At 38.9% G+C, this 16,340-nt stretch overlaps 2 protein-coding genes across 2 annotated transcripts in view; one reads left to right on the top strand and one right to left on the bottom strand.

Moving 5' to 3' along the window:
• Positions 1-3,612: 3,612 nt before the first annotated feature.
• Positions 3,613-16,340, bottom strand: part of LOC118969226 (uncharacterized) — a 91,471-nt gene continuing 78,743 nt past the window's right edge. The window contains exons 4-5 of the mRNA XM_073240039.1: positions 5,714-5,808; positions 3,613-3,855 (exon numbers count right to left, since the gene is read on the bottom strand). Coding sequence (XP_073096140.1) covers positions 5,793-5,808 — 16 coding nt within the window. The 3' untranslated portion in view covers positions 3,613-3,855; positions 5,714-5,792. The remainder of the gene's footprint in view (positions 3,856-5,713; positions 5,809-16,340) is intronic.
• Positions 6,406-16,055, top strand: SRGN (serglycin). Its single transcript, XM_017645741.3, has 3 exons — positions 6,406-6,643; positions 14,008-14,155; positions 15,165-16,055. Exons 1-3 carry the CDS (start codon positions 6,568-6,570, stop codon positions 15,394-15,396), a joined length of 456 nt encoding a protein of 151 aa, XP_017501230.1. The 5' UTR covers positions 6,406-6,567; the 3' UTR covers positions 15,397-16,055.

Raw genomic sequence — 16,340 nt, 5'->3', positions numbered from 1 at the left:
TTGACCCAGGAATTCCACTCCTAGGAATTTACCCAAAGAAAATAGCTTCTCAGATTCAAAAAGACGTATGCACCCCTATGTTTATCGCAGCACTATTTACAATAGCCAAGATATGGAAGCAACCTAAGTGTCTATCAGTAGATGAATGGATAAAGAAGGGGTGGTACATGTACACAGTGAAATACTATTCAGCCATAAGAAAGAAACAAATCCTACCATTTGCAGCAACATGGATGGAGCTAGAGGGTATTATGCTCAGTGAAATTAGTCAGGCAGAGAAAGACAAATACCAAATGATTTCCCTCATTTGTGGAGTATAACAATGAAGCAAAACTGAAGGAACAAAACAGCAGCAGACTCAGACTCCAAGAAGTGACTAGCAGTTACCAAAAGGGTGGGGTGGGGGAGGGTGGGTGGGGAGGGAGGGAGAAGGGGATTGTGGGGTATCGTGATTAGTGCACATGGTGTGTGTGGGGTCATGGGGAAGACAGTGTAGCTCAGAGAAGACAAATAGTGTCTCTGTGGCATCTCATTGCACTGATGGACAGTGACTGCAATGGGGTATGGGGGGGGACTCGATAATAAGGGTGAATGTAATAACGACATTGTTTTTCTTGTGAAACCTTCATAAGAGTGTATATCAATGATACCTTAATAAAAAAAAGATTGGCTATGAGAAAAATCTTTACTAACCATCTCAATGTAATAACTGTGACCAAACTGTGAAACTTCTAAATAGCATTTCACAAAGTAATTCTGTTCATTTTTCATGTTTGTGACTAAGACCATTAAAAAAATAAAAGACAAAGAAGAAGAGCCTAGAGTCTGGCAAAAAACTAGAACCTATTAAATTGCTGTCACTTAATTGGCCCATGTGGTCAGCCTTGGAAGATTTACACCAAAAGGCCAGTGAAGATCTGGTTGATGTTTTGTGGTTACAAATTAAGAAATAAGAACTTCGCTCTTCCTTAGTGACCAACAACCTTAACTATAATTGCAGATGTGTGAGTAGGATTTCAGTATGTGTGTTTTGGGGAGTCGGAGTGAGGTTGGATTGGGAAGCCTAGGAAATAGTGTCACTGAGTTAGGAATTTGAGTAGTTCCTTGTAGAGGGAGCTCAGAGCCTTAAGGTGGTGAATTGATAGATAGGTTATAGGATTGGCTGGAATCAACAACAAAATTAGTTCTAAGGATGCCTGTGGGGCTAGGTAGTGCCACAGGGTAGGGTATAAAATACAGGCAACAAGGGGAGATGAGAGGGAACCCAGTGTGCTGGTGAATGCGTGTGTCATGTTGAATTACCAAAGGCAGGACATGGCAGTGGCAATCCCTTGATGGAAGGTGACAAGGGATTTGTGCTTTCTTTTAAGTCTACCCTTGCTACTTCTTAACTGCTCCCTTTTCCATAATAAGTATTAATTAAATTTCTAATTAGAAACTATAATTTACAAAGGATATACAAAAATAAGTTAGAATAGCATTGATAAATAGTATGTCTTGGCAAAAGGGTAAGACTTAAGACTTCAAGTAAGAACCTCCTTTCTTGATCCATTTTCAAAGGGTCTGGTTCCCCAGTAACCCCCTGTATATGCTTGTCCTATGTGTGAAATTTTCCCTAAGAGATTTGTTTCTAATATTTTTAATCCTTATGAAAATATTGCCCAGAGAAGTAACACATGTCCCTTTTCCTAATTATTTATATCAATAATATTCTGCATGTGGCTCTTCCACTGCACCTTCTGGTTCTTCAAATCCCTATAAATTTGGAATTAGAATGTCATAGTCTTCAAGACTCAAGGTAGCACTTGAGAAGTTCTTCTATGCATTTTTCTAAATACAGTTAATTTTTTGGAGCAGTTTTATGCTCACAGCAGCACTGAGTGGAAGGCACAGAGATTTCCTATGGACACACCATGCCCCTTATTTTTCTTTGTAAAATCATAGACCCAAACTGCAGTGGGGGAGCTCTTCCTCTTTCTGTTTTCCAGTCCAAGATGAAAACACTGAAGTTCCCAAATTAACGTACTCAACAACATATGGGGAGGCTTCTGGACTAAGACTGTAGACCTTCAGTGAGGGGAGACCTGTTCTGTTGAACTGGATGTGTGGCTACAGTGATGAGGAGGAGCCAGTGAAGGATCCACTGGCCCAGCCGGGGATGCCTGGAAGCATGTGCCCTCCCTGGGGGCACCCATGCCTTGGTACTCTGTGAGGGGACTAAGAACACAGTGGAGCCCTGCCTAGGGACCAGAAGCATGGGATACTTTTCTTTCTTAGCCATGATCTCTCCATCCACTAAGGGAGGTGGTGGCACTGAGAGCAGAACTGGGAAAATGGGAAACTCAAAGGCACACCCAAAATCCATGAAAAAAAGAGTTGCTTTTTGAAGAAAAAAAAGTTTTTTCTTGCAATGTCCAAGAAAATATGATATTTTCTTGTTTATATGGACTCCAAATAAGATAAAGATATCTTTTTAAAAGGTTGATTTTTTTTAAAAGTGTTTTATTATGGGAATTCCAGAAAGTATATTAAGGTAGGGAGCCTAGTATAATGAACCTCCATTTTCCCATTGCTCACCTTCAGCAATTACCAATTTACTGCTGTAAATCTCTAATCCTCTCTCCTCAACTAGATTATTTAGAAGCAAATCCCAGTCCCTTTAGCATTTCAAACAGAATTACTTGCATTTGTACCTTTAAAAAAGAAAGAGTTTAAATGGAAGACTTCTGATGATTTTCAAATCTTAGTCTTATTCCCCTGTCATTTTCATCTGTCACTGGACTTTGAATTAGGAAACCTGAGTTCTAGACCTGGTTTTGCTGCTTGACCAGTGGAAAGCACATACATTTCTGGACTTGCATTTTTCCCATCTGAGTGGGTGAAGTAGATGATTTCTAAAGTCTCTTCCAGTTCTAGAAATTAAAAACTCTTTCAAGAGTCATCCTTTAAGTCTCCAGAGATATACAGATTTGTTATGGGGTCTATTTGCTCTTTGCTTTTTGGGTGTGTTGCCAGGCAGCTGTGTCTGGGGAGGTCTTTCCCTGCACACCAAGTGAAACCTCAACCTGGACAGGGGAAGGTTCTTGACTCTGAATGAGAAAGAATTCTAGAGCAGGTCCAATGGGTGTAGGTAAGGAAAGAATTATTTAACCAAGAGTAGAAATGAATGGCAGCTGCCCCACAGGTGGCTGAGAACAGCAAAACGCAGAAGAAAAGTTGACTGAACTCCTTCTCAGCCTAGGGCAGATTCCCTTGCCAACTCCTAAAGTCAGGGTCACCTAGCGTCCCATGTCTGCTTGGATCTGCACAGTGTGGGGACTGGCCCCTTCCTTCCCAGGATTTGGGGAAGCTGCAGAGCATGGGATTGAATGAGATTATGTTCTGAGAACTTCCCAAAGAAAGGAGATTTTCAGGCAGGCTACTTACTAAAAAGCAGATCGCACAGCTGCAGTTGCATCTGGGTCATCCAGGCAATGGGAACTTGCAGACCCAAATCTGACCTCTCAGCAGTCCCTCCCTACTTATCAGGAGTAGAGGGGAGACTAAGTGAATACTTGAAAATAGAATGAAATAGCAAAGAAACAAAGACGCTTACCACTGGAAAAGTGCAGAGGGACAAAACGCAATTAAGTTGAGCAGTGAGAAAGCTTTATTTAAAGGTGTGCACTTATAGAGAGAAAAAGTGTGCGCGTCCTCAGAGGAGGCATTAAAGGCTGGGGGTTCCCTCTTTTAAGGATTTTTCAGGAATATGACAAAAGGCCAGGGGGTATAGACTTGTAAAGCTGTCTCAAAATGCTTATCTCCAGTGAGAGATGTTATGTCTCTTCTCTTCTGTTATCAGTCCTCCAGGTAATTCTGCAAAATTAACACAAGAAATTGGTCAGTTCCTCTCCAGCACAGCAACTTCCTTCTGGGAACGTTATCAATCAAGACCGCCCACCCTGCCCCCACAGTGGGTTGAGTTATTGTCTGTTTAGTAAGGAACATGTTAGGAATCTTACTTCCTAACTTCCTGGTTTTTAAAATGGAATCTTAGCCTTAAGATGGAGTCCTTCCTGTTCTTACTGTACTGTTTATATGTTGGCTTTTTGGAAATCAATCATGATGCTTGTCCCATGTCTATTCCCTACATCAGGTGCACTGTCTGGTTCAGAGTCAAGACCTTTTCCAAGAAGAGCCAAGCAAGTCCCAGAGGCTGCTGAGGGGCAGAATCTTTAACTTGGAGCTCTAAAAAAGAAACGAGCTTTGGGGCTGTCTCTTGGAGTGGTTCTGTGCTGCCCTCAGTATCTCTCAATTCATCTTAACATGTGTTCTGCTAAGTTGGGAAGCTGGGACGGTTCAGTGCTCCAAGCAGGTTCCCTTTTAAACAGATCACCCTGAAACCAATAGCTAGTAAAAAGTGTTGTTTACATTGCTTTGAGGGGAGCATTAGGTTATATTTCTCTCAGACAAGGAAATGATGGTGTCCTGTTTCAGGGTGATTGTCAAGGAATAAGGAAACCCATTTTACAGGCACATCAACTGAATATGAACTAGAGCAGGTATGTTTAAGGTTTCTTGGTCAATGAAGAATCAAACCCCAAATAGAACCTGTCTTTCAAAATTATGGAAAACATGCTTATTGTAGAGGTTGTGGGTTAAGGAAAGACAGGGGACCTCTTTGTTTAAAGGAGGAAACTTTGGGCAAGAAGATGGTACCCAGCCCAGAAGAGCGCCACTAATGCCCCCCTCACAGTGTGGGCCACGAGCTTCTGTGGGCATCCTCTCACCGGTCTCCCGCACTGTCGTTAGAACTAGAATGATAGGAGCATGAAGAGTAGGTGGCCCAGCATCTCTGATCTGGTAAGTGAGGGGACCCAGCTCAGACCCAGGACCCTGGCTGCCACTTGCATTTGCTCTGCTTGTCTACAGAAGAGGACTAGGAAAATTAAACTGAGGAAGGCTATTTAGAAAAAGAAACTGTTGGTTAGGAGAGCAAATGGAGAAGGCTAAACGCTTATGAGGGCTACAAAAAAAAAAAAAAAATTCACCACTACCCAAAGGAAAAAACCAAAGTACTCAAATGGAAAAAGCTTCCAAAATTACCATCTTTTAAAGCACAAGCTCTAATCAGCTCTGAGGTTTTGCAGGGAATTTATTGTAACTATTGACAGGGATTATTGTTTCAATGCCGGGGGTTTAAATTGCAGGATAAAGTTAAAAGGGAACAAAGGGCTGTTAGTCCAAGCCAAAACCGGCATTCCATAGTGGGGACCTCACTGGGTTTGAATTTTGGGGTTGGCTACTGCATCAGAGGAGTCCTTAGACACACTTGCAGCTGGATCTGAGGGTCAGAATGTGCGTTCTTTGTAACCCTTGGAGGACTTACGGCACAGCCGCTCAGCGGTTAGACGCCAAGGGCTGTCCTTAGCAGGAAGTGGTTAAGGAATCAGCAGGAACCCAGAAACACGGGAAGGGAAACTCCTCCCTCCCGTCAAAGGACCGCCAAGTGAGGATGAAAATGGGAAGTCGGAGCGCTAGGGATAGAGGCGTTGAGATGGAGAGTGGTTAATCTTGAATGGAAGTAAGGAACAAGTACGTGTCCCAAGGACGAGGCCATGCAATGAACTGTTTATTGTGTGACTTAATGTGGAGCCTGTGCCTGGAGCTCTTCAGTCCTCCAGAAGTCTGTGCACGACCTCCAGTACCCACGAAACGCTGCTCCTTTACTTACAGGAGGCAGTGGTTTGTGTTTTCTGAGGTCCAGCAGCACACAGAGGACAACCTCCCCATCGTTTCCGATTTCCAGCTTATTAAGGGCCTGGGGACCTACAAATCAAGTTGAAAATTTTTACCAGGAGAAAAGATGAAGGTACAAATGGAATCAAATCATAATAGTGTGAAGGAGCAGAGGAATGCAACATCGCGTTTCTGTTTTACTCAGTTCCTTGCAACTGAAAATCCTCACTACACTCGAGGTAGAGGGAAAGCCAGCGACCCAGTGGGAGAAACCGAGTCCAGTAAGAAGAACCCGGCTATCTGAAATGTGACAACACTTTCTTGTCTGTTAGAACCCAGCTTTGAAGTTTCCCTTCTTGAGCTTGGCTCAGTGAGTTACGCTACTCCTGATGAAAAAGGAAATTAAGAATATTTTATGTTGAAGGTCCTCAGTGATGAAAAGGCACTCATTACTTCCTCTCAACAGCGCAGAGGACCCCTGAGGGGAGCAGTCTCGTGTTGAGATTGTTATCTGAAGAAAGGAAACACAATTTGCACTGAATGCTGATTCTACTGTTATAATGGGAAAAAAAGCGCTAACAGTCAAGTGGCAAACCACGAATCTTCTGAAAACGCAGACCTGGGGAGAGTCGATGCAGTTTCACAATGGGTGGAAATAGCTATTTTGCTGCCTTTTTTGTTTTAATCTTTCTGGGTTTTGATGAGGATCTCTTTCTGTTTGTTCAGGAAATTGTGACGTGTGTTCTGGGCAGGGTTTGAGGTTTCAAAACCTTTTTTAAATACAGCACCCTGCCGCATTTCCTAGTCGCGAGGTCGGCGCGCGGGAGGGGCTGAAGCGAGGCGGTCACGATGCAGGTGCTCCTCCGGCGCGGCGGGCTGCTTCTGGCTCTCGCCTCCATTCTGGTTTTGGATTCTTCAGTTCAAGGTAAGACCCGGGAATCCTGTCCCCCTGGAATCTTCTCTGAAAGCCCCAGGGTCCACGCAAATGATCGTACTCATTTCAAGGTACAGAATGTGGGAAAGTAGGCAAAGAAAAAGGATTTGGGGTGGCTGAACTTAGTATGTGTTTGGTTAAGTTTGGTACCAGGAAAAATTAAAGTCTGAGGCAGATGTGGCTTTGTAGACTCTTAAAATGATTGACATGTGCTCTTTTATTTTTGGATGAAAATGTACGGTTTATAAAATTCTGAAAACTCAAAAAAGGAATATAGAAAGTGACCCATGTGTCCGCTGCAAAGGCAATGGCACCTCTGAGTGTCTGGAGTGTCTACCTACCCTACGTGTCTACATCAGTCCCAAGTTTGAGTATGTTACGGTGGTGTATATTGTAACACTCAGAAATGATATTTTTAAAAATCAGAGCAAATTCGTATTTTTTTCTTCTTAGTGAAAATACAGTTATGGTTACACATAATTAATGCAAACCAGGTTTTAAAGAGAGGCTCAGAGAGACATCACATTTGGAAATTTCTTGTTAGGTTTCTCTATGATTTAGGGTTGTTTAGTTGAACTGAAACAACTTAAAACCTTTAATGACTAAGGAAATTTAAATGATCAGTTTGTAAGAAAAATACAATTTCTTCTCCTTTGGTGAATAAGGGATCATGTCTAAATAAGGCAGAAGGCCATGACCTGATAAATAGATGGGAGAATGTATAATAGAAAAACATTAAGTTCCCTCAAATTGTAAAGGAAATACTGAGTCATAGGGACACAGTCATCCTGAATTTGTTTCTTTGAAGTGACTTCTAGTTGTCTTGTTTTTACTACTGGTGGAAAGGAAATCCTACAGATGATCTCAGACGTACTCATTAAGTATTGGAAATTTATAAAATCATTTTCTTCTTATGCAATTACTGAAGAAAAAAACAGCAAGTAATGTTACTGAAACTTAACCACTCATCTATTTATTTTTTTAAAGTATAAAACAGTGTTGATTGTAGGGAACAGGCTTTACTTGGATTTTTTAGGGAAAATCTTCAACTTGATGAAATAATTCCCTAATGTGTTCTGACAAGATGCAGAGTCGTGAGGTCTGGTTTGTAGCCCGGACCTGAGTGACCAGTTGGTGCTGGGTCTACCCCACCCAGAGCTATGTAAGTCTTTACATCTTCCAAATTTCCCAGGAAGGTCCACCTTCCCCACTAAGATTCAGTAGGTAAAACTAGAATAAAAATGAAAACTTTATGTATGTAGTAGCTATTCATCAGAACAAAGTGAAGAAAGAAACCAGTGTGAAATTGTGTTAAGTACTAATATTTCTGTCATTAACCTAGTAGTTTAGCTCTTTGTTGGAAAAGGAACCAATAAATAAATAAATAAATAAATGAACTGAAAAACTAGGGTGTTTCCAAAGGAGAACTGCATGTGGTGTTGGAATTATGGGTTTGTGCCCTCATCTGAATAAGAAAGGAAAGAGATGCTCACCCACAGAGGTATGTGTGTGAATAGCTCAGGGCTGTAGTGCAAAGCACTATACCACGGTTTCACTGTACATCCACAGTTTGCTGATATTCAGTAGCATTCTTCACCACCTTAAAAAATTTTTTTACTTAACCCATTCATTTGACTGACTGATCCAGTTAAATACGAGGCTTTCAGCTTGCTTTGACTAAACATATTCAAAACACCTTAAGTTACCGCATTAGTTTGCTTGGATGGCTACAGCAAAGTACAAGGCGGTGTGGGTGGGCGGGGCTTGAACAACAGAAACTTACGTCCTCACATGCTGGAGGGTGGAAGTCCAAGATTAAGGTGTGAGCAGGGGCGGTTTCATTCTGAAGCCTCTCTCCTTGGCTTGTAGAAGGCTGTCTTCTCTCTGTGTCTTCATATGGTTCTTCCTCTGTGTCTGTATCCCAATCATCTCTTGTAAGGACAGCAGCCATGTTGCATTAAAGCTCATCCAATGGCCTCATTTTACTTTGATTATCTCTTCTAAGCCCCCTATTTTTCAATGTAGTCTCATTCTGAGGTACTGGGAGTTAGGACTTAAACATGTGAATTTGGGGGACACAATTCAGCCCATGTTAGTTGCTATATGTCAAACAAAAGTAAAAGACATAATGTAAAACAGTGTCTACTGAGTGCAAAGAAATGGAAGTTTGGCAATGGGTGGGAGACCCGGGAGACCCTGCTTACATGGCGAATCGATTTGTTGTAGAACACAGGGCATTACTGATGGTTCTGTGAATCCTAAACTCTTTTCAAAGTTACGCATAAAGAGAGAAAAAGGAAAATCCACGAGCAAGTGTGGCCAAGGGGGTCAGAACCAGCCCATACACCCACTATATACTGTCTCCTAGATCTGTTTAAAGTATTGATATTGATTCCACTGTGTGTGCTGCTGTCTCATTATTAAGTGATTTCACATCCGTTCTCTGGTGAATGATCATCACGTTTCTTGTGAGGAGAAATTAACAGTAGTTCACAAAGAAAACTCAATCTACGTTGGTCCTATCATTTGCTCTTTACATAACCTCTTGCAAAAAAATTATGAGACTTGCTCAATGCCCATTACGACTAATTAACAGCAGAACTGGTCATTTAATTTCAAGGTTGAAGTTAACTTTCTATGTCAACTTTGCTGTGTTCTAGGTAGATTAGAGATTTTCTTTAAAACAAAAAAAACCTTGCTTTAACTCTAGTCCTTCCTTTAAAGTTTACCACTGATGGAGGGACAGAGGAAGAGAAATTGAAAGTAAACTTATAACTTTTTATAGCTTGTCAAACCATGCAAGGGTGGGGGACCTTATCCGTCTTGTGGAATTGATGGCCAGTAGGCAGCAACTACAGTTTAGTGACATCGGTTTAAAAGCGGCCAGGGAGTCAAAATGGTGCCCCCCACTCCAAGCAGGGCAGCCTCTGCTTAAGTTTATCTACATACCTGCGGCATCTCTGTTAAGAACAGGAAATTAGTAACTTGTGATGATGTTGGGGAAAAACTGGTAGTAGAATATAAAAAGATAAGGAGAGATTACTGGGAAAAATTATTTGTTCTGATAATGTTTATTCATAGAAGGTATTTTGGTAAAACAGGACTAGTGACTGTGTGGAGGGGAGGGGAGGGAAAGCAGTGGGGGAAGAATTCTAAGTAAATAATTTTCTCTGGAATCCATTACAAAATTAACCAGCAGACCTGGTAACTAGGGCCTTTTAGGAAGATAACCATCTCCCTTTTATTTTTTAAATTACTGTAATCTAATCTCGACAGTTCTTCCACACCAAATAAAGTCAAGATACTCCTACATCAGAGACTGGAACTGTTGAATTTAAACATCCTGCCAACACCCTTGAGTAGACTGGTTAGAAACTTCGTGTCTGTAACCATGTTCCTTAACTTAAAGTAGATTTAAAAATCATTAGTCCCAAATTAGACAAACTTTTGGAGGGGGCAGATTTCTACCTTTGATTTCTTTACAAATTTTTAACCAACTTTATTGAGATGGAGTTTACATACCATACAATGCTACCACTTAAAGTGTACAGTTCAATGGGTTTTTTTTTTTAGCGTATTCACAGATACATGCAACAATCACTATAGTCAGTTTTAGAACATTTTCATCACCCCAAAGAAGAAACTTCTTTCTAAATTTTAAAAGCTGAGGTTTTGAACTCTGGGGTGAATTTTGTATTTTATATATATGTTTTTTACCCATTTACCAAAGTTGTCTTTGTTATACCAGTGAAAAGATGTGCTATTTCACCTGGGTGCTTCCTCATAAGGTATTAATTTTACTTTTCTGTGTAATTTCTTATGTATGCAAACATTTCCTCAGCTTGATGTTCAGCACATCAGCCACAAGTAGAGGAGAATGCCAAGACTGCCCTGTCCAAAATGGTAGCCACCTGAAATGTGGGAAATATGGCGAGCCTAAATTGAGATATGCAAGTAACTGCTGTAAATGCAAAACATGCAGCGAATTTGAAGTTTAGTATGAAGGAAAGAATGTAAAATATCTGATTAATAACTTTTATATTGGCTATATATTAAATGGCAATATTTGAATATATTGATTTAAATAAAATGTATTAAAATTAATTTCACTTGTTTCTGTTTACTTTTTAAAATATGGCTGCCTGCTAAAATACTGAAAATGCCATACCTGGTTCATCTTACGTTTCTGTTGGGCAGGGCTGGTCTTAACAGCATAGTGTGAAGACATCGCCCTCTGCTGGAAGAGATGTTAAATTTTTCATCCCACCTACAAGACAAGGCTTCTAAAGTAGCCGTTGGATGTCAAACTCATGCTGCCTTAGGAATACATCAGAAAAGGAGAAAGAGCTAAAACATATTAAATATACGTGCAAAGGCTTATGGTAGATGTCTCACATAATTTTATCTCATTTAAACAGGAACTCTTTGGGATACTATTTGATACCTTTGAAAGATGAGAAACTGAGAATCAGAGATGCACTAAATGGTAGAATGGGAATTTAAATTGTTCTCTCTACAAGCTGTCCACTGTCAGAGAAAGGTTGTTCTCTTCCTCATCAGAGAAACTGGTGTTTAAGAGCTCTCACCATGGTGCTAGATACTATTCTAAGAACCTGTCATTTATATCTCAGTATTAGACCTATTTCTGTTCCCAAATTGAGATACAGAGTGATTGAGTAAGCTGTTCAAGGTCACACAGATAGTAAGGGGCAGACATTGTGATTTCACCTTACTACCTCACTTCCAGCCTCCAGGCAGTGACAGGGCTAACCCATTTTGGCAAACTAGGTGTTCCAGACCAGATACTGTAAGCTGTATTGAGGAACTATGGGGAGGATTGTAATAGAATAGTAGTTCCAAAGGAAGAAGGAAAGAAAAAAGAGGAAAGAGAGAGGGAAAAAAAGAATGAAAGAAAGCAATGGGAGAATATTTATTTATTTTCTACATTACAGCCTTTCTTTTGTTTATATTTTTAAAGGAATATTATTACAGCAATTTAGAAAACAAAACGAGAAAAATATCACCAGAGTCTACCACTATAGTTATTTTTGTGTATTTCCTCCCATTCCCCCCAAATCTGTTTATGTAGTTGCATTAACAACTATTATGCATACAAACAACTATTATGTGGAGTGGCATTCTGCTTTTTTTACTCATTTTTAAATACAGATTTTCCTATGAAGTTGCAGTCTTTTCCATAATCATTACCTTTTTTACCACTTGATTAATATTCTGTCATAATGAATGCCTCATTATTTATGTGAGTACTTTCTGTTATCTAGTTATTTCCTGTTTCCCTATTTTAAATAATAGTGTTGAACAGCTTCATGTATCTTATATATTTTATTTGTCTTTCTCTTTGTAATGTATATCTTGATGTAATAACTTGGCAATACTGAATTTATAGAATTAATCAGATATTAGCTAGGACACAGTTGAGTATATATAGACATAATAGAGAGTCATGAGGAAAGAGGACATTTTGAAAAATTCTGTGGTTCTGCAGTCTTTGAAGAACAAAGTCCTTGGCTGTCCCATTGAGATATAAAGTGAACTTGACCTCAGTAGAAGCTCCTTTTTTCAGCCTCTTATAGTTGATGTCAGAGGAGAACAGGATATAACTTGCACACATTCTCCTAGAAACAGAGATACTTGGGGAAAAAAAATCTAAACTCAAAAATTCGTGATTTTTGCAGGGCTTAGGTAATAATATTGGGTGTAATTTTTCTTTTGTTGGCTACATCTTCCAAAATTTTCTGTAATGAACACATATTCCTTTTCTAACAAAAATATTATTTTTAAAAATTGCAACAAAGGCAGTCTAGATGTAAGAAGTATCTAAATAGACTACATTTCTAGCAGAGAATATTATAAAAGGAAGAGACCCCTCTCATTTAGTCCCTGAGTTAAAACAAAGTCAGGAAACCCTTTGACAAGTTGCTATGTAAGTCCATTTATATAAAATTCTAGAAAAATACAAACTAATTTATACTGACAGAATGCAGATTAATGGTTTTGAGAGGATTTGGGGATAGTCAGAAGGAGGGAGGGAGAAGGGCAGGATTACAAAGGGGCAAAAGGAAACTTTGGGGGTGATGGATATGGAAATTCTCTTGATTGTGGTGATGGTTCCATGGGTGTGTATATGTGTATATATATATATATATATATATATATATATATATATGTCAAAACATTAAATTGTACATTTTAAATATGTACAGCTTATTGTATGTTAACTCCACCTTAATGAAGCTGTTAAAAAATAAAAATGATTAATTTTGGATGAAAATACATGCATATGGCTGAAAAAATATAAAGATTATGCAGTGAAAATTCAGTGTCCTTCCTTTCACTGTCTCCCAGTCACCAATTCCCTCACAAAGGCAGTCCATTTGTTGTATATCTTTTTAGTAGTGTTCTATACATGTAAGAATATATGTAAATATAGTCGTAAAAACACGAACACACAAATGGTAATACACAATGCATAGTGTTCTTTACTCTTTTTTACTTAATAGTGTATCTTGGAGATTGTTCTGTATCAGTACCCAAAGAACTGACTCTTCTTTTAATAGCTGAATAGTATTGTAGACTGTACCTTAAGTTATCTAACATTCAATTTTCCAATCTTTTGCTACTGCAAAAAATGCTGCAATGATTGCCCATAACACTGTTTTTTCTTTTCTTAAATAGTTACTATTTACATTTCAATCTGTATAGGACAACAGTGGGCTTTAAAACCACTTTCCTCCTTTTCAAAATTCTTGACATGCCACCTCTTGCTAAGTGATTATTAGTTGCCCTTGTGTGAACAAAGTATGTGCTTGGAGTGGGGAGAAAGTGAACCTTTTGAAGGATGGAAAAGTATTTCTTACCACCAGGCCTCCATCCTTGCTAAATTAAGGAATGAAGAATTTATTTCATGAATTAGTAAGGGATGTCTTATATTATCAAGTGTTTACTGTGTGCCTGGTACTATGTTAAGGTCTTTACATGTATTTTCGCATTTAATTTCTGTGATAAGCTTATGAAAAAGATACACTATTAGTACCATCGTTTCACAGTGGGGGCTCAGGGAAGTGAAGGTGTCATAGCTCTCCAGGGGTAGAGCTGGGACTTCACTCCAGGCCTCAGTGCCAAAGCCCACTCTAACCTTAAACTCTGGGCTACTTCATTGGGGCATTGTGAGAAGGAGAAATACACACAAAAGGCACGCGGCTGCTCCTAGGTATTCATGGTCAAAACCTATCCATAACTTACCTTTTACCAAATTTAGAATTCAATTAAACATTTCTTAGAGGGAATAGAGTTAAAAGATTCCAACTAATCATGTATGTTCCTTGTTTGGGCAGGTTCTCCTGTGCGGAGAGCCAGGTACCAGTGGGTACGCTGCAATCCAGATAGTAATTCTGCGAACTGCATTGATGAAAAGGGACCAGTGTTCAACATACTTCCAGGCGAATCCAACAGAATCCTTGCTCCAAGAACTGACCCTTTTTCGTACGTAGACTTTCTCTGATTTTACTTTCACAAATCTCGGTTAAGATCTTGGCATGGAGGTGGGAGTTTGTCCAGAGTGTTTTTTCTTCAGGCTCTTGGTTTGGTGGTTTGGTTTCACTGCATAGTACAGGGTAAAACTATTGTAGTTACTGGCATGTATATGAGATATGCAAGAATAGATTATTCATCTATGCAAGGTCTTTTTGTGTGGCAGAGACAAAAATTGAGTACTTTTCACCAACAGGAATTGAAAATGATTGAATACTATTGTATTTATGTAATAAGAGCACATTATGTATTCAACTCTAATAGGAGTCCATCAGCTGAATGGACAAGCAAAATGTGGTATATCTGTCAAGTGGAATGCTATCTGGCCATAAGAAAGAATGCAGTACTTTTACATGCTACAACATGGATGTATTATAAAAATGTTTGCAAAGTGAAAGAAACCAGACACAAAAAGCCACAGAGTGTATGATCCCATTTATATGAATACCCAGAATAGGCAAATCCAGAGAGGCATAAAATAAATTAATGGTTGCCAGGGGTTTGGGGGGAGGGAGGAATAAAGAGTAACTATTAATAGTTTTGTGATTTTTGAGGGGTGATTAAAATGTTCTGAAATTAGTGGTGATTAAAAAGAAGAAGAAATTAGGGAAAGGAAGAATAAGTGGCTATGACTTATAAAAAGGAAGCCAGACCCCTTAAGTAAATTCAAAATGTAAGATTGCTATTTAGTGATAAGAAAACTAGCATTTTTATATGAGCCTACAATGGGTAGATGTAAATTAATAAATGTGATAAGTTAGATATAATAAGTATAGGCAAACAAGTGGAAAAGTCCTACTTGTTCTTTGTTCTAAAGCATTAATAACTGGGAAATTTTTAACTTTTAATATGAGCAACTGGGTGGCTGCATTTATTTTCTTCTGTTAAAAATTTATCATGATTATCTTCCTTATGTCTCAGACTTTACTGTGATTTTTTGCATTTTTCTATCTTACTTCAGAATGACAAGATCCCAGAACTTGAACGATTTCTTCCCTCTTTCCGAGGACTACTCCGGATCAGGCTCTGGCTCTGAATCAGGATCTGGAAGCGACTTCCTATCTGAAATTGAACAGGAATACCAACCAATAGATGAAAACAATGCTTTTGTTTACAACTTTAGATCTTTTAAGAGAAATCTGCCGTCAGACAACTTGGGTCAAGATGCACCAGAAGAGGATTTTATTATATAGAAGAGGGGGCTTCCCATGTTGACACTGCAAGATGCATTCATTATATGTTTGTGTACAATGGTTCAATGATTCATTTTGGGACAAAAAGTTTTACGGAAATGTTAAAACATCTGAAAAGAAAGTTAAAGTTTTATCACCTTTTTTTTCTCATGAATTTTTAAAACTTCCTTTATTTTATTGCCCTGAAAAATACCTGCATTTTCTTTGTATCATATTAAACCAATATCACTATGAAATTAACTATACTCCCCATGTTTATAGAATTGCTTTAAAGAATAAATTACACTATTTTTTTAAAATTCCATTTGAGAAGCAAATTGATAGGCTGTCTTTCCTACCTAAGTCTTCAGGAACCTGACCCTGTGAATTATAGATATGCCCTTTTTCTTATAAAAATCCCAGATGAAACACAGGGAATTTATAGACTGGATATTTGACATGTTTTTCAGTGTGAAGTGTACTGCTCTAATATTACCATTGGATGTGTTTGCAGAGCTAGTGGAGAGCTCGTTTGTTTACAAGTATGATTGCTATTAAAATAAGAAATTTAACACCCAAACTAAAGCACAGTGCCTCATGCTGCTCTATCTTTTTTCTTGGATATCTATGTATTTTCAGGTGTTACTCTATTAAAGCAGAAGTATAATCAAAGAATTAAACTGTCTGGGATCTCTTGTTCTAAACTCAGGAAATAATTATTTTTGCTTAGATGTTTCCAGAACAACATATATGTAAAATTATTTTATAGCAAGAGCAAATTTTGTGGCTAGAATCAAATCCTATTAACTAGCAGATAAAGAAAACAATCATTCTACAAGAGGGTTATTCTTGTCCAAGCACTTCCTCTTGAAGACTAGTCCCAACCCCATTCCTCTTAGTTCTGAAAAGCCTGTTAACACCATTGTCATGGATCCTGTTCCTCACTATCCAGATCTCCTCTTCAG

The sequence above is a fragment of the Manis javanica genome, chromosome 7 (genome assembly GCF_040802235.1).
Source record: "Manis javanica isolate MJ-LG chromosome 7, MJ_LKY, whole genome shotgun sequence".
Lineage (NCBI taxonomy): Eukaryota > Metazoa > Chordata > Mammalia > Pholidota > Manidae > Manis > Manis javanica.
The sequence above is the reverse complement of the archived record's forward strand: the minus strand, read 5'-3'. Positions and strand labels throughout refer to the sequence as shown.